The 23,319-nt window shown below is 36.5% G+C and overlaps 1 protein-coding gene across 1 annotated transcript; it reads right to left on the bottom strand.

Moving 5' to 3' along the window:
- Positions 1-3,018: 3,018 nt before the first annotated feature.
- Positions 3,019-22,682, bottom strand: LOC124722001 (transmembrane protein 267). Its single transcript, XM_047247176.1, has 2 exons — positions 22,326-22,682; positions 3,019-6,029 (listed from the first exon to the last, which is right to left on the bottom strand). Exons 1-2 carry the CDS (start codon positions 22,620-22,622, stop codon positions 5,712-5,714), a joined length of 615 nt encoding a protein of 204 aa, XP_047103132.1. The 5' UTR covers positions 22,623-22,682; the 3' UTR covers positions 3,019-5,711.
- Between the last annotated feature and the right edge of the window lie 637 nt (positions 22,683-23,319).

Raw genomic sequence — 23,319 nt, 5'->3', positions numbered from 1 at the left:
GTAGCCTACATGCTGTTGGCTCTGTGAACAAGAACACTGATGAGTACAGCTCTAAAATGCTTCCTGTTTGACTGGAGAGTTCCCATTGTAGTAACTCTGTAGTCTTGATATAACTCTCTTGCCAAATCTGCTGATGAGTTGTACTGGTCTGTGGTAATATTCTGACAAGTATTTTTCACAGGCACTGACAGATGCTTAACAACAGCTACTGTAGCTCTTTTTGTTTGGATGAACTCTGTACTTTACCTGCATAGTGTTCTATATTTATGATGTATCTGTTTACTGCATCTCACATGTGTATAAAGATGCCACACTTGTCCGGTTTATCCTTCGTACACAATTTGAAGGGGCAACATCCTCTAAACAAGCTGAGCATCCCATCAATGGAGAGATACACTTCTGGTTTATACCATAGTGGAAACCTATCATCTACTTTAAGATTCATGGATTGCTGTGGACTTATCTCATTCCTTTCTTTACTGATGGGTAGTTTTTGTCATCAAATCTAATAATCCTGGTAAGTTCCTTGAAATGTTCTCTTGCCACAATACCCTAGTAAATGGGCCAACCCATTACGTTGACCAGAGATTGTTAACAATGACAGAATTGTTCTTATTTCTACCCAGTAAGTACCAGTATTCATATAAAGAGACACAATTCTTTCTCATTAGTAGAAGTAGTGTTTAGCCTGCTTCTTCATTCGAATGTCTTACTATAACATCCACAATGTCAGATGTAAAAAGTAACACCAAGGCTTCTCCAGGAGATTGGTAAACACTGGCTGGAGTTACTCCTGACTGCTCTCTTAGTATATTTGCAAGAGACCACCTACATTTTCTTGGCTGTGTGATTACATACCTTCTTCCAAACTTGGCCAGTCACTTCCAAGTGGTCACTATCTGAAGCTATATTATCTTCATCATCTCTAACACATACATCACTTTCCCAGTCTGAATCATACTTCACAACACAATTCTCATCTTCATTCTCACTCCATGGGTGAGAATCTTCATCTAAAGGTTGATTCAGATCTCTTTCTAAAGATGATTCGCATTTTTGAGTCTCAATGTGAACAGCAGAGAACTGAACTAATTCATTAGAAGTGTACAAAACAAATAACGGCTGAATGTCATCAAAAATCACCTCTTCTGAAAATAAACATTGTTGAGAATATCAAGAATGCCAACCAAAAAAGAAACAGACTTGCATTGTTGTAGAGGAAGGAAATAATAAACTTTGCATAGAAAAATTCTCTGTAGCACTGAAACCTAAAGGGGTGTGGAGGGGGGGGGGGGAGGGGAGGGGTTATGAACCCACACTGAAAGTTTCATCTTTTTTCTTTCAATGGAGGAGTTTTCTACAAAAATTTATTGACACTGAAGTTTCATACAATATTCAGTAAACAATAACTCAAAGGGAAAATGTTGTATGACATTTACTTGGGCAGAGACTAAGGAACATGAAAAGTTGCAGGTTCAACAAACCCCCGACTTTGGCATCCTAGGCTTAAGGGAATTCCAGATCACTGGTTCTGCGTCACCAGTTCCAAATGGCACGTTAGGTTTTATATTTTTGATAGTATATCTCTGATGTTTTCACCTCGATGAAAACCTTTTTAGGTATAAAACACAGTTGCTGTGATTTTCCAAACAGGATATGCCTCATTTCTTGGCTTCAATGAATTTGTACATCATTGCAGGGTTTATTTCAGAAACAGGAGTTCCAGAGCTACACTTCGTTTTTATTTTATTTGCTTACATATCATTTCTTGCAGTATTATCATCTACAGACCCACAAATAGCACTCCCCTTCAAAAATAATGGAAAAGATCACAAAAATCATTGCAGCGATTGAAGTTTAGATCCACAAATCAACATACAACACTTATTTGAAGACCAGTGACTAAGATGGAAGGTGGTGAGGGAGGGGGAATAGTATCTCATTGCCCTTACAGTACCTGCCGTGAAATGTACACACAAATCAAAATATGGATGCAATGTTTACAAGGTAACCTGTGAAAATTCCATGCAGACTGACTAACTGAAGTGATAGATTTCATGCAGTTTTTCATCAGCATGTGCAACAGTTTTCTGCCCAAATGCTAGGTCCAGCATGCCTCTCCTCACTAACTGATCCTTTCCTATAGGCACATCACCATTGCCTTACCTTTCTTTGACTGTCTGACACCCACAAATGTGACACTATTTACAGTAAATTACAACCACATTGTGACTTTCCTATTAACAAGTCCAATGCTCACACTTTTTGGTACACATTTTAATGTAGTGTCAGATTAACAATGACAGTATGAGTAAGAGACTACTTGTGCACGCATGATCTGCTTAAGCTAATGTATGAATGCAAGGTGACCACTGCACACAGTAATATTTCCTGCTTAAACAGGCCTCACATTTGAGGCTCTTCTAAATATGTATCAACATATACATATGTGCTACTCCCTCCCCCCCCAACCTCTGACTCTTCCCATTCCTTAGTATTTTAAAATTGTTGACAATGTTGTGATTAAAGGTAATCTAATTCCCCACATGACAGTTGCTGATAGGGAAAGAAGTTGACTGGAGTTTTGTAAGAGGGAGAAGCCTGATGTTTAGTAGGAATTATTTAAGGAAATCTAAGTAAACAAATGGCGGGGCTGTAGTACAAAATTTTCAGTAACCACCACATAAAGTAGTTTGGTCCCACGGTCTATTTAAACAAAACATCTCCAACATTGATGTCACATTAGCTGCAGTAAGAAATAACTAAGAAATAAAGCCCAATGACTTGACCACTGTAAAGAAGCACCACACACTTTGGTTAGCCTGCTCACGCTGTTCTTCTCCTATTAGCACACCTCTGAGGAAAAATATTGTGCACAAAGAGATTTTTCCTGTAACAGTACATGCACACCTATGGTAGGTGTAACTACCTATGAGGAAAAATGGCGTGTATCACTTAGAATTAAGTTTAATAAATTATGGAGAAAAAGTTCAAATTTCTTATAATTAGAGTCTTTATTTAAGCACTGTTTACATCACACACACACTCATCTTAATATACACCACTTAAAACACTTTTTTATTTAAAATATTGTAAATACATTAGTTTCTGGTAAAATTAAATATCAAGTACATTTGAGGTTTCAGAGTACAGAATTTGACACATCTATAACAAACAATATTACCTGTACAAATGTCATGCTACAATGGATACTGCAGCTTAAGTTAATAAAATGTTTGCCTTTGGCAAGATTGAACTTTGAACATCACAGTCATATAAGGATATAATGCCCACTGCAATAGACACAAACTCTGACTATAGTTTATGTCTTTAATTAAATACCAATATCTGGTCTATCATAAATAACACATTTCTTCACCAGGAAGTAAGGAACTATAAAACATACCACTACTGATCACTCCTGAAGGGAGGAGATACATTATTTATCCTATACATCACAGCTTTACATCACAGCCTGAATAGATAATACAAGTGTGTTCATAACTATGTTACAAAACGTATTACAAGTAGATCTTGCAAAAGTTCCATAAATGTTGTGGTCTATTAAGTTATTAGTGTAAAAGTTGTTTCTTTATTTCAACTTGATTTTAAAGTGTAAAACATGAATGTCACAGCATGGGTTGGGGATTAACCAATCAGATTTTATTAATGATTAGAGCTTTACACCGAAAACACTTACCCCCAGAGTGATAAGTGAGACTGATCAACAGGAACAAATAGCAAAGTTCAACTGTCCCAGTATTATCATTTCTGTACAATCAAAGGAGCATCAGGGGTAGTTAGGAATGTGCTGTGCACAATCTGATAATGTTGGAAATCAATATGTTGGAATGTTATAGTGCCCTGTTAGCAATTTCTTTCTAGGTATATTAACTTTCCATTATAGAGCAGAGGATTCAGACAGTATTTCTTAATGAAAAAAAAACCTGAGCTAATTCTCTAATAATTAGCTTCTTTGAATTAGATTCAAATGGAGTATAACTCCTGCATGAAAATATAGTTCAATTCTTTTCCAATCAGTGGTGTGAGTCACGACTTACATTCACATTGTGAGAAGGCGAGATTGGCTAAATAAGGTTTTAAATTGATTACCACAAGGCTGTGCAGAAGTGCTACTGGGAGTCTGAAAATAAATAAATGCAACTCAAGTAGCAAAAGTGTTAGTCATCCACCTGTTCAAATAATTACCTACACTTGGAATAAATTTGAAGCTAATAGTCCTGTTACTGATGTGAATAAGTGAAGATACAGGAGAAAACAAAATAACCAAATTCAGCTACCAGTGTTGTATTCCACCACTTTACACAAACACTGAAACATCTGTGAATCAGCATGCACACAAATGTGGAGTATGGCAATCAGAAGAAACAACCAACTGTAAAAGGTGTAAAATGAATTGCTCATTTCAAAACTACTTACTGTTATGAAGAAGCACAGCCTGGACTAAATGTTTCAGTATTGTGGTTAGTGTGGAGACCTAGGTCACAAGGATGAAGGGTTTTAAAGAAATAATAAAAGCGGTATGTCTGATGAGGTGTAAACTATCATAAATATGTGATCTCTGATCTTGTAGACACACATATTCTTGTGGGTATCGAAGTGAATCTGACAGGGGATCACTATGTTGTTCATCATCACATGGTTTGATTGATCAGTTCTTTAAATGTACTGTAACTGGTGAGGTGTATCTTAATATGCTCCAAATAATGATTTTTCTCCATTAATCCATCACTTTTAGGAGGCGAGAAATTTTACCTATAACAAGATGACGATGATAATGATGCACACTGCTAACTTTGACTCACGTCAATGGATAGATAAAAAATGCCTTTTCCCTGCCACACACTACAGGCCTCACATCCACATTTCTACCAATGGAAGATCATGTCTGAAATTTCTTAACAACTGCAAACTACAGTGAAGGTTCTACATGTGAGCATTGAAGCATCATGTGCAGTCATCACAGCAGACACATTGACACGTGTAGTTGGTATAGCATTTAGTGGCACTGACACTTTAGTGCTTGATGATAACTTTGGGGACCCAGAATGACTCATGGATGGAATCTGTAGTCATACTGTTCCAAAGATAGTGAATGTGAAAGAGTGATTACTTCTTTATACCCTTTGGCAAAGCAAACTTCTCAAACTGCACTATCATCTTTCCTCTTTGAGAGTATTGTAAAAGAGAATCTATGATTTATCCTGATCTAAGTTAGGCATAAAGTAAAGTTCTAAGAAAATATTTACTTACATACTTTGGGCACTTCTAATAAAGGACAGACGAAAGAAGACCAAACATATATGTAAGCTTTCCATGTGTACAGTTTAGGCAACAACACCCACCAGGGCTGTTTCCCCACAAGTAAATAGTTCTCAAATTTATTTTTACTGTATTAGTACTCATTTTACGAATTCGGATCTACCCATTCCAAAGTTCAGGAAACTAAACTATAAAGCAAAATATATATTTCAACATACTACCCACTTTTTTTACACAATAATGATGATAGTGCATATTCTTATCTAAATCCCAGTATTTCAGAGAAAGTATGAAAGTTACAACAATAACGCAGTGTCAGAGATAGAAGACAACAATTTGGCAGTGATGTCTGCAATTCTGGACATTAGTATTGATATCAAAGTTTTATAACAGTGTAACAAATCTCTTTTAGAACTAGATAACCAGTACTATACACTTATTGTATCATAATTGTAAGTGGTATCTGTCAGTTTCATTCCAGCTACAATTAAGAATGGTATCAGTACAGTAATAATTACATATAAATAATATGGTAATGGGTAAGTTGTACCGCAGGGCCAAAGCCACAAGCCCCGTCTAGTAGAATCTCTAATGTGATGACTGAGTAATGCTGCAATAAGTAACCATGAATATCTTTTCATCATAGAGTATTTCAGTACATAACCAACAACTACTCCTATACCAAAAACTAATAATGGTATTGATGTGCAGTGCAGGAATGGACGAGACTTCAATTGTAAAGCATTCTGAAACAAAAATTTAGAGTTGAATTAATTTCATCTTCTAAATCAATGTGTATTTTAATAATTTACTTTTGTGCCAGTAAAAGTTATCAGAAAGAGTGGTCAAATGTGATGAGTGGTGCAAGTGTTGACACAGTATCTGAGCAGTCTGTGTGTGGTGAGCATGGTAGCACATTTTGAGGTAATAGACTTTGAATGTGAGACGATAATCAGTGCAAGATACATCTGTCGCACAATATGGGGGAATCATACGAATTAGGGTTTCCAAAGTCAACAGTATCTATGCTGCATCTTCAATATTGCAAAGACTATTAGAAGTGCTTGATGAATGGGAACTTATTTCTCCTAGGACTGTCAAGAGAGGAATGCACCACAAGGGCTCCAGCAACTGATAACTGAAATCACATCCAGTGCCTTCCCACAATGTTTGGCACTCAAGTGTAGTATTAGAAATCCAGTGCCTTCCCAAGACATTTGGCACTCTTGATGACAACACAACATTAAGTGATGCTACTTCCAGTAACAGGCCAAAGACAAATTACTTAAATATGCCTTTGTGAAGGACACCTTCTTGTAATTCCCATCACCATTTCTCTACAGTTTATTTAAAGAAGCAGCTTGATATAGTTTACATTTCATATATTAAAAGTCACTGAAAAGAACTCTGTGGCAGGTATTTCCAGATTAGATACAACCTAAAAAAGTTAGAGTTTGTCCATAACCTCAAATTAATAATAAAAAAGGATAATATCCAACAGCTGGGATCCATTTATACTATGAAACAAATCTCCTTAGACCAACAAACAGGAATAATTAAAAAGGATTGGTAAATCAATGCAGTATTCAGTATGAAGATGATCTTTCCCCACATCAGATTGCACAAGTTCCATCACTTGTAAAATTACAATATGAATCCTGATTGAAATATCTCTATTAATTGTTGCAATTTTGTTGCTCCATTTTTTCAATCAAATCTGCAGTACTGGAACATCATTCCTGAACATGCAAGTTTACTTTTACAATGACATTTTATGAATAATCTTTTGAGGGCATCCAAAATGATAAACCACTACAAATGTCTGAAATGAGAAAACTCGTGATATTATGAGTGATGATTTAAAGATGCAAATGTTTAAGTAAACAGACAACTTTCTGTGGTGGTGGTGGTGGTGGTAACTGTAATCCACTCAAGATTCACTCCTGGATGACAAAAACCCTGACACTTTCCAATCAATTGTAGTATTCAGCTATGAACATCCATATTGCCTCTGTATGTTTTGTAAAGTCATCTACCCACCTATTGTTACCTCATTATCTTAGACTTTGTCTTATACTTCAGAATCCAGCAAAAACCTTTCTTGGTCCATTGCCATTCATTTTTCTTGGTACATGTCCCACTGACCTAAGTTAATTTTCAGTATAGTGATAATCATATTATCTACTCCATTTTGTTCCCTATCTGTTTACTTGTCTCTTCTAGTTATTCCCAGCATGCACCTATCAGGTGCCCATGCGAGTAACCTGGAAGTTTTGAATGTTTGTCACATTAAAGGTCCATTTCTTACTGTCACTAATAAGAAAAGTTGATACCAACTGCAAAATTTTCTTTTTGATTTTATTGGAAGCTCAATATTGAAAACCCAATTTAGTTTACCAACAACGTGCAAGCATATTTTTGCTGTTTGTTTATTTTGCTGCCCATCTAGTCAGTCTCCAACTGCACTAGATACAAAAACACAACTGGTTCTATGAAGTCATTATTAACAACTACAACTTTCCTTTCAATGTGTTGACTGTACATCATTTTAGTTTTGTCAAAGCTGATTTTTATACCTACTTTCAACCTTGTCCTACCATTTGTAGCTGATTTTTATATGCACTGGAGACGAACCGTATAATTGCATCAGCAAAATGAAGCTGGTTTAGATATATTCTATTACAAAGTATTTCTTTTTTTGTTTTCCCAGTTTATGGATATGGTAACTTCCTATAGAACTGCTGAGAATACTTTTGGAGATATGGAGTCTCCTAGCCCAACCCCCATTTCAACTTTAAATTTTTCACTATCCTTGTTAAATCTAGTGGAAACTGTAGCACTGACATTTATAATCTTCAGCACACTAACATACATTGAATCAATATCCTGTTTTTCAAGGACTGTTTGTACAGAGTCAGTTTAAACTGAGTCAAAAGTTTTCTGAAAATCTATCAATTCTAGACAAAGTGTTAATTCATATGCACTACTCAATTCTATAACTTCATTCACGACCAGCAAATGGTCCACAGTGCTATATCCCCTTCTCAAGCCAGATTGTTTCTTTGCCTGATTAAAATACAAGTTTTTTTGTTTTGCTTGGTTATAATTTTACTCAATATCTTTTACATTATAGAGAGGGGTCTCAAAAGACTTAAGTTTCTAATTTCTGTCTCATTTTATATCAAGTACAACAATAATAGCATTTTTCCAATTTTGGGAAATTACACTCCTGGAAATGGAAAAAAGAACACATTGACACCGGTGTGTCAGACCCACCATACTTGCTCCGGACACTGCGAGAGGGCTGTACAAGCAATGATCACACGCACGGCACAGCGGACACACCAGGAACCGCGGTGTTGGCCGTCGAATGGCGCTAGCTGCGCAGCATTTGTGCACCGCTGCCGTCAGTGTCAGCCAGTTTGCTGTGGCATACGGAGCTCCATCGCAGTCTTTAACACTAGTAGCATGCCGCGACAGCGTGGACGTGAACCGTATGTGCAGTTGACGGACTTTGAGCGAGGGCGTATAGTGGGCATGTGGGAGGCCGGGTGGACGTACCGCCGAATTGCTCAACACGTGGGGCGTGAGGTCTCCACAGTACATCGATGTTGTCGCCAGTGGTCGGCGGAAGGTGCACGTGCCCGTCGACCTGGGACCGGACCGCAGCGACGCACGGATGCACGCCAAGACCGTAGGATCCTACGCAGTGCCGTAGGGGACCGCACCGCCACTTCCCAACAAATTAGGGACACTGTTGCTCCTGGGGTATCGGCGAGGACCATTCGCAACCGTCTCCATGAAGCTGGGCCACGGTCCCGCACACCGTTAGGCCGTCTTCCGCTCACGCCTCAACATCGTGCAGCCCGCCTCCAGTGGTGTCGCGACAGGCGTGAATGGAGGGACGAATGGAGACGTGTCGTCTTCAGCGATGAGAGTCGCTTCTGCCTTGGTGCCAATGATGGTCGTATGCGTGTTTGGCGCCGTGCAGGTGAGCGCCACAATCAGGACTGCATACGACCGAGGCACACAGGGCCAACACCCGGCATCATGGTGTGGGGAGCGATCTCCTACACTGGCCGTACACCACTGGTGATCGTCGAGGGGACACTGAATAGTGCACGGTACATCCAAACCGTCGTCGAACCCATCGTTCTACCATTCCTAGACCGGCAAGGGAACTTGCTGTTCCAACAGGACAATGCACGTCCGCATGTATCCCGTGCCACCCAACGTGCTCTAGAAGGTGTAAGTCAACTACCCTGGCCAGCAAGATCTCCGGATCTGTCCCCCATTGAGCATGTTTGGGACTGGATGAAGCGTCGTCTCACGCGGTCTGCACGTCCAGCACGAACGCTGGTCCAACTGAGGCGCCAGGTGGAAATGGCATGGCAAGCCGTTCCACAGGACTACATCCAGCATCTCTACGATCGTCTCCATGGGAGAATAGCAGCCTGCATTGCTGCGAAAGGTGGATATACACTGTACTAGTGCCGACATTGTGCATGCTCTGCTGCCTGTGTCTATGTGCCTGTGGTTCTGTCAGTGTGATCATGTGATGTATCTGACCCCAGGAATGTGTCAATAAAGTTTCCCCTTCCTGGGACAATGAATTCACGGTGTTCTTATTTCAATTTCCAGGAGTGTATATTTCTCCACTGGTGTTCTGTAAATACATCTTCAAGTTTCTTTTCTTTACCTTTCCTACGGCTTTCACAATTTCTATTGGAGCACCATCTTCAGGCATCTCTCCTTTTTTCATTCCATGAATGATCTTTCACACCTCACCTTCGGGATGTTTTGGAATGCCAATTTCGTGACAGGCCTCGCCAACTGACATCGATATCTCTCCTCAGTGCAGCACTTCGTGAAGAATGGGCTTTTGAACGATGTAACCTGCTTTTTATACATTATATCAACTTACATACTATGCATAAAAAATTTAAGCCTGTAGGTGAACTTCATTACTAAGTAGCAGGTCACTGAAAATAGGAAAATTGGTGCATGACTAATTATTGGGTACACACCCTTGAGTCTTCAAACATGAATTAATCAGAAATGGTTAGAGTTAGGACAGTGCAATTTGGTAGTTTTACTACTACAACACATAGGTATCCATGTACCAAACATGGCTAAATTCTGAAATGTTCACCCTAGGATCCACCAAAATATCTGTGATTTTACACACAATGGCCCAGCATAATGTTATGAATCGCAGTTTGGACCCCTCCAGCTCTGTACCTCTTTGACTGAAAAGGCATGTTCTGTTTTTACTACCACATGACATATTTGGTTATTAAATTTCTGTGTTCCAAAATGCATTCTTTTGTATGGAAAACAGGTAGTCTTCACAAGTAAATAATTTATGGCTGCAAACTGACATCACACAGCTCAATTTGCCATTAGTTTCTTCATGTAAAGTTTATCTCCCTGACACACTTCCACATTCATATAGGCCAACCTTTGTACTAAAGTCTCCCAAAAAAACTAACAATACATACTTTAAAGGTCTTTATAAAACTTTTCTTGCATTCTTTCTGCTTGCTCTGTAGCAAGCATACACATCTGTTGTTATTGTAATATTCCTGAATTTTCCTTCTATTCTCAGCTCACTGTATCTTTTGCTTATAAGTTAAATTCCAAGAGACTTCTTCTTATTTGTTTTGTTGTTATAACTCCTGCTCCTTGCCCTTGTCACTCACGTCTGCATCTACAGAGTACTTCTCATACCCCTAACTGATTCCTCTCTTCCCTGATCCACTCTCAAATGGCGCATGGGAAGAATGATTGTTGGTAAGCCCCTGTATTAACTATAATTTCTTGAATTTTCTCACTGTGGTCATTTTGTGAGATTTATGTGGGAGGAAGTAATATGCTGTCTGACTCTTTGCAGATATTGCTCTCTCAATCTTTGAACAGTAATCCTCTCCATGATGCACAATACCTCTCTTATAAGTCTGCAACAGGAGTTTGTTGAGCACCTTTGAAATGCTCTCACAAAGACATTATGAGGGTGTTCATGTAGTTAAGACACAAACAATACTTTCAGCCCAAAATCAATCCATCATAAATCTTAGTGGTGTTAATTCACAACACTGAAGTCAGATTCTAACAAACTGCTTCTTTTTATACTGACACCACTATACCTATAAAGGGCTACCAGTATTAAATGTGTGGTTCTGAAAACGAAATTGCCTAAAGGAACAGTGCAGCTAAATGTTTCAAATAAATATTTAAATACAATTCAATAATGTGTATGGCATTCTGAATCACAGGGGCCCAACATTTTCAGAGGATCACAGAAGAGTTGAAGGCTGCCGATTACAAAAAGCAGATTCTCAAATCAAAGTTGTAACCATTTCTCTAGACAAATTCTTCTTCCACACAGGAATGCCTTAGGTTCACTTATTTGTCTTATGAAAATCATGCCTCACTGAAATGAACAGTATAGAAAGAAAAATAAATTAATGCAAAGAATATTCCTGCATTTTCGTCCATTACAGCCTTACTTATTTGGGTTTTTCTCCACAAATTTCTGTTAAATATAGGATGGTCCTACCGACAAGTCATGACTGACAAATCCAGCATTTCTTGCTCATTATTGAGTGAATTGAATTAAATTTCTTATATTGAAGGAACTATGGAATGAAAGCTGGCAAGTAATGATTAAGAACAGATTCAAGAGATTTAGATGAGTAATTTAATGACTATTGCAGCAACAGAGCAAATTAGTTAATCCAAAAGTATTGTGCAGCCACAACTAAGAACCTTCTAAATAATTTAAGCATTAATCTTAAATACGCATTCCTTCATGAAGTCACAAAGACTGAAGGTAATGATGTCATTAAAAAAATAGGTATGAACTGCATGATCTCTATGAAAAATCATTTAAAAAGGCATCTCATTTTGTAATAAAGCCACTAAAATACATAGTAAACATATTCTTCTCAACCTGAGTGTCCCCCAGTAGCTGAAAAACTCATTTGTTCAATACATGGGCTACTGATAATGCAAGCTGCCATTATCCAGTAACCCAATTAAGTGTATTCTTAAAAAATAGGAAAGAGGCAAAGTATGAGCATTTCAGTGCTCTCTTTGAAGTATTGGGTGAAAGAGAGCATGCAACTGACACCCAACATCTTCCTAGAACTGTCAAAAGCATTTGAAAAACTGTGACAATGGCATTTTTTCTCACAAAGAAGCCCAATAATGTGAAGTCAATGGATAAAGTCTTAAAAAATGATACAACCAGTCTAGTCACAAGAAAACCATATCTATTACAAATGTTCCTGTTATTTATGCTACCACTGTTTAGGAATATAACAATATTATGAAAAGGATAACCACTGCCCACCATTAGTAGAGGTGCTGAGCCACAGGTAGGCACAACAAAAAGACTGTCACAAAATGAGCTTTTGGCCAACAAGGCCTTTGTTGAAAAGACGACAGACAGACATACGTGCGCACACACGCACACACAAAATCCCTGGCAGCTGAAGTCGGAAGTCTAGCTTCAGCTGCCAGAGACTGTGGTCATGTGTGTGCAAGTTGTGTTTGCATGAGTGTGTGTGTGTGTCTGTTGTCTTTCTTGACAAAGGCGTTGTTGGCCAAAAGCTCATTTTGTGACAGTCTTTTTGTTGTGCCTATCCGCAATTCAGCATTTCAATTATATGGATAGTACCAACTGTCCTTTTCATAATAGTGTTACATTCTATCCTAGATTTTCCATTGTTTGATTGTTTAGGAATGGTTAGTTATAATTGGTTTTCCTTCACAAACTTCACTTTTGAGGCAAAAAAAAAAAAATGGTTTTAACAAATAACACTTTCAGACTCAAAATTAATATGCACACATTTCTGGAACATTTGCCACATTTATGACAATACCGGTACTGACTTTGTAGCAATCAAATTTGCATTACACACACAGAAAATTGCTCTGTCTGCTGGATTATTCATTATTATCAAACTTACTGGGATAATTATTAACCTTTAACTTCCGAGCATGTTCATATCGACACAACTGCTGTATAGTTCTCTTCTCTCTACATTGTCAGTTTTAAAATAATTTTTTGCGGTGGCAGTCATGTATTCTTGTCAGAGAGGGTCTGAATTTTACATTCATTGTTTTAATGTTTCACTGGTACCATGTACATTGTAACTGTGACAGTCTGTTTTGTAGGTAGTGCTTTCATAATAGCAATGGAGCATACTGAAGCAAGTATGTTTTATGAAGAACTTCATTTTTCCAAATAAAAATTTTTGCTCTAAATCTAAATATGTTTATTGAGATTTTTATTTTAGAGAAGTTGTTATCCATCAATTCACTTTCTGTTTATGATGTGAGTATTTCAAATGTGTCGATATGGACACAGTGGGCAGTTGCAGGATCAAAAATGATTCAATTTCTTTATCTATTTTATTTCATAACAGAGGCCTGGCACAATCTTTCCAGCATTGTTTGACTGCAGAATGTGTTAGACATCCCATCCGAGGAAACGAACCTTCCTCAGGGTGATGGAATTTACATCATACACCCCTGATCCAGCAGTTTTCATGGATGAGGATTTAGGTGTTGGTGAGGAAGGGGAATACCAGATAATCTCAACACTCCATATCTCTGGGACAAAGCAGAAATAAAATCCACAGATACGCAAATAGAAACTGATTTGAGAATTACACATTACAGACACAGAAATAAGCAAAAAACCTGGGTTAATGGGGCACTAATGTTAAATCTGAAATCTTTTTCTGATTCAAGCATTCACATAAATGTTGACAAGTCTGCTGTGGAAATTTTAGAGTTATTTCTTGATGTGATACAATTCCTATTTGATGAGTCAAACAACTACACACTTTTTAGGAACTTTCCAAATCCTAACATAACATGAGAAGAAATGAGATGTTTCCTAGGCATCCTCGTCTGTAAGAGGTTATACTGGGATTCCAATCTAGGCACAAGAAACAAGTTTGTATGCATTGCCATGAGAAGAAATCATTTTGAACAAATTCTTAGGTGTCTGCACTGTAACAACAATAACAAGTTTGATGAAAAGGACAAGATGTGGAAAATTAGACCCTTTACTGGAAGAGTAAGAGGCAAATTTAATACGATTTTTGTTCCTAGTTCCTCAGTGACATGTCTTATGATGAATCAATGATAAAATATTTTGGGAGACCCTCTTGCAAGCAGTTTATCAGTGGGAAACCCATATGATTTGTTTACACACCACCTCTGTATATCTTGTAGATTTTTCCTTTTGTCATGGAAAAGTGCTACATGCAAATACAGCATATACAAAGAGTTTGGTAATGCTGCTGCCCCACTCATTCAGATGGCAGATGATTTAAGACTGAAAACTTCCATTTAATTTCTTTTTTAACAACCTATAAGCTACTTCCATTTAATTTCTTTTTTGACAACCTATTTACATGATTCGCTGTTCCATCATTCCTCAGAAGAAAATGTTTTGGAAGAACAGGCACTATTAGAGAAAACAGAGTTCCCAAACATTGGTCCATTTCTTCAAAGCAAGTACTAGTTAGAAAGGGGATATTTTGAACCTTCACTTTTCAAGGATGGTGGCGTTATTGTCAAAAAATGGGTGGACAATTCAGTGGTTGCTGTAGCTTCTACCTGTGAAGGAGTTGAAACCATATCATCCATAAGAAGATATTCTGCAAAGGTAAAGTAGGCAATTCAAGTACAATGTCTGCAGTTTATTGCAACTTATAATAAACACATGGGAGGAGTGAATAGGGTGGATCCAAATATTGCCATTTACAGAACAAATATTCAAAACAAAAAATTGTACTGGACTTTACTTTCTTGGCTCACTGACATACCCATACACAATGTGAGGCAGCTGAAAAAAAGGAACAGGGGCTGCAATTATGCAGCTTGAATTCAGGAGAGAATTTGTGAATCCTGTAAAGGGAGCAGGCAGGCCCTCTATCAGTTCCACATGCGGATATAATTTGCATGTTCCAAGTGATAGAAGATATGATGGTATACAAAACAATATCAAGAAGACTGAGAAAAAGAGAAGATGTGTACATTTGTACTGTTAAGTTCAGTTCAGTTCACAAAAATATAGGAAATGTGATGTAGAATTGTGTGCAGAATGTGTTGAAGTATACCACAAAAGTCCAAATTTTGCCTTAGCTGTAATAAAATGTACTTAATAAAAAATATCTGTAACTTAATTTCAATGCCATGGACAAATTTCAAACATGCATTACGCGCCTAGTGTGTTCACATGGACACATTATGTTACAGACACACTATGAGAAAAAAAAGATCAAGTAATAGCTTGTTTGCATTATTTAGATGTATTTTGCATTATTTCAATGTACAAGAAGCTAACAAACTGAAAATAAAGTAAAATATCCAATTCTGAAAAATGTGGACGGCTAGGGGTTAAGCAGTTAAGAGAATTATTAAACATGATATGCACTGTTCTGAAATGTGATGCAATCGATTCCCAAAAGTGGTAAACTAATTTATTTTTTTTTAATCATGCACTTCTGCAAACTAAAATGTGTATTTCCTACTACTGTTGACAATAATGCAGCGGTAGTTGTGCTGTATTTCTTACTCTTGTTGACATAGTGCACCAGAGAATAAACACTGTGCTAGGTTTTCATGTTGTTTGTTGCGTACCCACCACTACAACCTGGTACACATGGTGTTAATCAAGTATTTGTTGGAGAAAAAAGATTTTCAAGCGTTGTTCCTCCTGAATCTCTTTTATAGATATTATTTGTTACATTCTGCCATATATAATCTAGAATGAAATGTTCTGATAAAACTTCCTAGTGCACTTAAAATTTATTTTATGCAAATATCATGCTATATTCAACTGGAACATGCAGGGTTACAAACGGAGTGCTTGGCCCCTTGATGTAAGAAAAAAGAAAGCCCATACACTGAAGGTGATGTTAAAGCTAATGGTTCTGGAAGAAGTGTAACCTCTATTAGGTCAAGATGAATGTTCAATATCAGTTGTCAACTTTGGCTAGTGACATGACATTAATTGCTGCTGTCATGGTACCTTTTGCTGCACATATTCACAGCTTTCTCGTTAGTTGGCAAAGTTAAGGAATATGAAAGTACAAAACAGGTTGTGGTGACACATTCATATGGAGCTTAGCTTGAGGTATAGGGTAAGTTGGAAGGTGACAGTTTGGTTGAGAGCTGGCAAAGCCAACAGAAATGAAACTAAATAAAGCTGGTTGTGGTGACAGACTGAATGTAGCTTAGCATGTTTGGTTTTTTAAAAAATGCCAATAAGATTACGTTATATTCCCCTTACTGTTTGTGGCATTTGCCACATATTTCCTACGTCACTGGTCAAAGCTGATGCTCGTATCGAAAATTCCTCTATATCCACCTTTGTTTGCAGTAGTGAATCTTCCGCAAGTTTTGAGAATTTGTCTCTTCAGAGGATTTAAAAAAAAAAAATGGCAAACTTATGCCCAAATGTGGTTGGTTGGACTTATTATCACAGGTAATAAACCCCAGCAAAAAAAGACAAGCCTCCAAACAAAACAGGAGTACGCCAATAGCAGAAGAATCAGAAATCTATGCCCGTGAACAAAACTGTGGCAAGTACACAGAAGAGAAAGGAAACTGAGTAGACTGATTTGGATTCAAATATATCCCTGAAGAGTGATGAGAGCCTAGATGTGTCAGGCCCTTTGAAGGATCCGTGGCAGATCCTACTATAATGACTAATCCAACACCTATTGATGGAGAAGATTATATCTTGGCTAAATTTCAAGGAGAAAAGAGATACTCATACAGCTACAGGTATGTTTCAACCAAACAAAAAGTACTACAAAATGACATAGAATGAAAGTGTTGTGATTGGGAAAAATGCCAGTTCCTCATGTTACTACACGGGGTGGGAAATTTCAAATGAAGGATCTGCTTTGTGTTTAATGGTCCTGTTGATGTTCATGAAATATATTATTACAAATAGAAAAAACCAATGAAGTAATTTTTGTAGTTCACTATTACATATGTTTTATGCTATAATTATAAAAATACAGAAAAATACCCATTATATGTAGGCCTATATAATTTACTGGTTTCCCTATCTCATTTTTATGACCTCAACCTCTTGTCTTCATTGTACATAAGAATATCAGTGTATGTCATATTTCAGACCGGCTTTGTCATATTTAAAATTTTCAGTCAAAAAATGATAGCTTTCTAATTTTTTTCTGGTCTGCATTTGTAACTATAAAGACTTAATCACAGTGTCATTTTGAAGTAGTTTTTACTCGTTACACATAAAATTTTATCCTAACAAGTACCTGCACTTTTTCTGTAAACAATACAATAAATTTTATGATTTTGTACCATATTTAGGTAACCTTACCCTACAAGACAACAAATGGTTATAGTAAGGCAAGATAACATCGAATAAAATTTCATTAAATCTACAGCTGCCATCATGAGGGTCAGGCCATGCTATTTTTTTTTTGCTACGGAAGGACACTTTTTCTGTGAAATCTGGGTAAAAAACTTTAATTAGAAATGTGAAACTAGGGCACAACATATATTCTGCAAACTGTTACAAGCAACAGGAATTTCTTTATACATTTAAATAGTAATATTATGTTTCCATGTTTTCAATATTAATTATTTTACTGAGGGTTACGGAAGGAAAAGAAAAAGGACATCTTTTTTTATACTTGAATATAAAGATTAATTCCCGCTCTGCTGTTTATGTTTCACTAAGCAAAATTTTTAATTGGTTAACTGCACCTGTTTAGTGCATAAATAAGGGCATAATAGATTTTTTTAGCTCTTAGATTAAATGCTGCATCCAAGAAAGTGAATAGCTGCAGTGTTACGGAAGGACGTTACGGAAGGACATTTTTCCCCAGCTATACAAATTTGACTTTTAACACAAAATACATTGTTATTTATTGAATTTTATAACAATAAATGCTATCATACATGCTACATATTAATTTATTATTGAAATTAAAATTATGTAGCATAGGAAAGCGAAATTATTCTTTGTAAAATATAGACTTTGTACATACATAATTTAAAACACTGTTCTGAGAAAGTACGCTTCACATTTAATAAAGTAACACCGGAAAATGATTTATAAAAGTCAAAATAATTGAAAAAATATATACTTAGGCATAACTACTTGCTTAAGAAAGCATGAGTAATGTTGCTGAGATATTTCTTCTTTGTTTTTTTAAGACAGTACCAGGAAAAAAAAATTCATTTAGTTATTCTTCATAAACATCAACAGGATCTGAAAATTTATAAGTCTTTCAGAACTACCATTAATATGTGGTTCACTTAACACAGAAATAATGTCAGCAGAAGAAACACTAAAAGACATCATTCTGGACAATTTTAAATGTGTTTTTAGTATTGTCTGTTGACTTCAGTCCCAACACTTCGTAAATGTCTTTATCAGCATGAAACTTCTGAATAATGCATGCATACCTGTATACAACAGCTGTATCACTAAACATTTTGTAAAGTAAAAATGACCCATTAGACAAGACTGAATCATTTGTTAACTTGCTTTGAACTACTTGGTTCTGCTGCTGCTTGAAAACATTTGCACTCTGAATAAGTTTCTAGGTCCTTCCACTACTATGCTGCATGGAAAAACAGAATTTTACGAAAGTGTGAAGTGTTTTTTTTATCAGAAGAGGGTTGTGCAAAATGATATTTTCGAAGGCCACTTATAGGGAAACAGTTATTCCATCGGCTTTCCAACATTTTTTTACTGTTTCAATTCTTGACTCTGGAACGTAAATCACAATAATACTTTTGGCAAGATCTTTTGCAGCTGTTGCAAATTCTTCTGCATTATTTACTACCATTTTTTTCCGGAGTATGGAACGAAAAATGACTTTCTTCAGTTCTCCTCTGATGTCATCATGCGGACCCTTTGCATGAGCTGTTTCGAAGTAACTTCGATCAGCTGTTACACCAACATCTTCTTCATGAAAAAGAAGATCACAAACAGAGAATCACTAAAGTAATGGACATGTGAAATTGGAAACCCAACTTTTATTTTCAGATGTGCTAAAACTGCCTGATTGAAAGTATGGACACTGTCCTTACTGTGTTCTAAAGAATCAGATACAACACAGTAGTTTATATGCTTCAGTTCAGGGCACTTGTAACACATAATGGCTGTAAAAATAGACACACTGGGTGAACACCAGTGAGCCTGCATGATCTCAGATTATGTTTTATCGAAAAGTTTTCTGAGAAATCCTCAAGTGTCTGTTTCAGGAAGGACACGTTTTAACGTGCACAACTCGGAATGCTACCTACGTGCATTGTAAACATGCCTGGTCAAAGTCTGTAATTGTAAATAAGGTTGTACCTTTGCTTCTGACAACTTTGTTTGCATTTCTTGTTTCTTTGTACGACCTTCTTCTAGACACCATTTATAAAAAGTTATTCTTTCGTTTGAATCTAACCCTTCAAAATAGCTGTCAAGATTTGAAGTGCCACACTCTTCACAATTACTGCCTATACAGCTGATATTAGTGTAATCACAAACTGTTTTCCCCAAGTACTTCATCTAAACTTTTTGGTATGCTTGGCACATGCTTGTTCAAAGACCTTAATAACATAGCAGCATTTTCATGGTAAGTGCAGACACAAACTTCTCGATCTCTTAGTGTTATAGATACAACATGCTTTGGTCGTAATTGTTTAAATTTTGACAGTCCAATGGGTAACTCCCCATATTCTTTGGAGAAAAGTTCTAAATTTCTTTAATATTGTATAACAAAAATCTCTTTTACCTGTACTCTTTACCACGTTTAATAGAAATGAATTCCTTTCTGCCAGAGCACTGCCAGCTTATGTTATCTCTTTCATAAAATTGTAGCACCTTCTGTATTTTTTGATTTGGCACAGAATCCCTTCTTTTTTTTCTTTCAAATACTGATTGTTTTGATTTTGCATTCCTAGCAGTAAAGCCAACAACTTCAAAAGAATTATTACGTTTTTGAGGTGAAAAGGTTTTGACGAGTTTTCCAAGAACTTCGGGCTGCTTGGAAGGTGATTTTGGGAGACATCTCTTGATGCTTTACATAACGTGCTAGGTGACATTTTTAATGTTGGATTTGCACTGGTTTGACGAGCAAGGGTGCGTTGCATATTTTTCTTATCTTTTTCATATTTTCGTAAATGACCTATCTTTCCATCAGCTATAAACTTCTGTCGTTTTGCTTTCTTTCTCTCACGATCTTTCTGACGATACACTTCTGCTGTTACTGGATCATTCATTTTTCATTTTCTGCATTCCTTAGCATGCTCAGCACCAGTTTTGGCCATCGCACCTGCACATATATTTAAGAAACTTGTTAAGTCTATAACTGAACCAAAGAAGCACTTGAATTTACATTTCCAAAAATTTCATAGTAAGCTATTGATGTACATTACATGTTATTTGTAAGCTCAAAGAGTGAAATATGTTCAGCTCAAAGGAGACATGCCGTGTTTGTTTAGAGCATAAATTAAAAATTACAAAGCCAAAAAATTGAGAAATTCTTTTTACATGTTTTTAAAAGTGTTGCACATAACAAAGTCACCTAGTCTTTGCAGAGTAGGCTTCGATATTCCTTCACCGTTAATAATTATAAAAATATTTGAAAGTTGTCAGATAAACACCAACAATATTAACAATATGCCTCAGCATGTAAATATTTGATACACTTGCTCATATAGCACATGAAATTATAGCCTACATTCTTCACTCAGGCTTTTGAAGTAATCAGGCTTATTTAAAAAAAAAAATGTTTCAGACTTATGCATAAATAAACAAACTTTGTTTACATTAAACTAATACTTACTTTCAAATTGTTTATAATCTTTATAACCAGCAAATTTACACTTCCAACATGAACAGTCACTTGAAACCTGTACAACAATGGAGAGTGAGAACAGGAGGGAAAACATCTGACAGAATTGTTTCATTGGCTAGTTAGGTAAAGACATGCTGTGAGTGGCTGGTTTCATTTTTAGAGGGGAAACTCAAATAGACATTTATAACAAATGTCCTTCTGTAACAAGTTTTACAAAATAAATATTTATGAAATAGTCATGTTTCACGTTGCTTTATGGTACTGAAGACATCATAATACTCTTCTGTTAGGAAATAATGGAAAAGAAAATTTTATATGAACTGTTCATTACATTTTATATCGAAATTATGTCTTTGATAAACATACCAAATTCCTTCTTTTAATACCAATTTATTCCTGTTAGGCTAACTTAAGTGCCCACATACATTTTGTCACAGGATCATCAATGTGTGTGATACAAATAATAAAAATGAAATGTCCTTCTGTAACAGAAAATATTTTATTGTTTCTAAATGTGTGAGAAAAAAATCACACTAATATTTTTTAAAAAACGAAAATGACTATACCATATGAAACTACATAGTTTTCTGAACAAAATAGCAGAAGTTTTTTGGTGATTAAAAGGTTTTTGAATTTCAGTACTTATGGCATACAATGTCATGGCCTGACCCATGAATTTCCACTCTTTCCACTTCTACAATAATTAACGATGCACCGTTCAGTCTTGACAACACATAATTTCTGAAATCGACTACTGAAGCTCGAGGAATAACAATAATAATAACTGCTAAGACTTTGTAAGTCGAACAAACTGGAATCTTGTCTACTATACTTCATTCAGCTGGAAATATAGAGCCTGCCAAGCCTCCAAATAAATGAATTTCCCCCGTCTGCAAATGACTACGTTTTAAACACAACTGGGCAAATGAGACAAAATAAACGTGCCCATAGCCACAACACGTGAAGCACATATAATAGCATCCTGCATAACTCTACAAAAGTTACTTTGGTGATTCGTACAAAATTCAGATAACTCACTAGGATAATCAGTCATTCAAAACAGCAGGGACAGAAAAAAAGGTCTGAAAATAATAGGTTACTGGCTTTACTTTATAAACGATGACAAAGGGTTAGTCGTAGAAAATACTGGATCAGAAGAACAAATGGACTAACCTCAAGAGACACGGATCTTGCTGCTACAAAATGATCCACATCAATTGCAGAAGCTGCCAAACAACAAGCAGCAGACTCAGCTAATGAAACGTAGGCTGATACGTGTGCATAATGAACGCACACCAACAACCATGTTAAAAAACCAATTACTCCATGAGTTAAATTGTCTGATAATGACTTGGCTAATCGGTTGTCACTTGCACTAACCACAAAATCCCCAATCACTGGAACAATAGCCAACAAACAAGCTACAACACACGTCGTATAACCCATCACAACATTGGGATAACATGTCATAAACGTCAACACGCATTTCAATTCTTGCCCGCTTCAGAAGTTCACACTTCACAGGTAAACAGAAACGTCAGTTATCATCTTTGCTGGAGCCAGTGGAAAGAGCAACTTAAGTGAGTACAGTACAACTGGCGTTCAGGTGAAACCGATCGAACATTAAAGAAAACTTTCATAAATCCTTCTTAGGTGATTTAAATATTGGTTCACATGTTTCCGGAATAATATATAAAGTGGTGCGCTATGGGATTCGAGTACGATATTGGAAGCTGGAGTAGCTTTCGATTGTTACTAAAAATCTTAAGCTAACCACGACACAATCTTTAGCAAATGTAACATTCATGATTAAAAAATAATGAAACACTGAATAATTTAAATATTTTTTCACAATTTGTACGATGCTTTGTGAAAATTTATTCTCATGATTAAGTACAAATATTTGCATAGGTATTTTATCGGATGTTTCGGAAAATCGGACAAAAGAAATCCGTCCAACTGCAGTAAACCGTAAAAACACAATTGCATGGCAAGAGATGCAGAACAACAGACATACAAACACCGCGTAAAATACCTAATAAATATTTTCTCTTGATAATAAAAGTAAAGTCTCGAAATGTATCATACTAAGCATAAAAATACATTACTAGCGCAGTGTTTCATTATTCAAATCATGAATGACAGTTGCAGGCTTTCCAAGAACATA

The sequence above is a fragment of the Schistocerca piceifrons genome, chromosome X (genome assembly GCF_021461385.2).
Source record: "Schistocerca piceifrons isolate TAMUIC-IGC-003096 chromosome X, iqSchPice1.1, whole genome shotgun sequence".
Classification (NCBI taxonomy): domain Eukaryota; kingdom Metazoa; phylum Arthropoda; class Insecta; order Orthoptera; family Acrididae; genus Schistocerca; species Schistocerca piceifrons.
The sequence above is the reverse complement of the archived record's forward strand: the minus strand, read 5'-3'. Positions and strand labels throughout refer to the sequence as shown.

Excerpts from the sequence above, each read along its gene's own strand:
- LOC124722001 (XM_047247176.1), bottom strand. The coding sequence starts at position 22,622 with ATGACATGTTATCCCAATGTTGTGATGGGTTATACGACGTGTGTTGTA. Across the intron at positions 6,030-22,325 it reads CAAGATCCGTGTCTCTTGAG|AATGCTTTACAATTGAAGTC; the intron begins GTTAGTCCATTT and ends TTTTTGTTTCAG.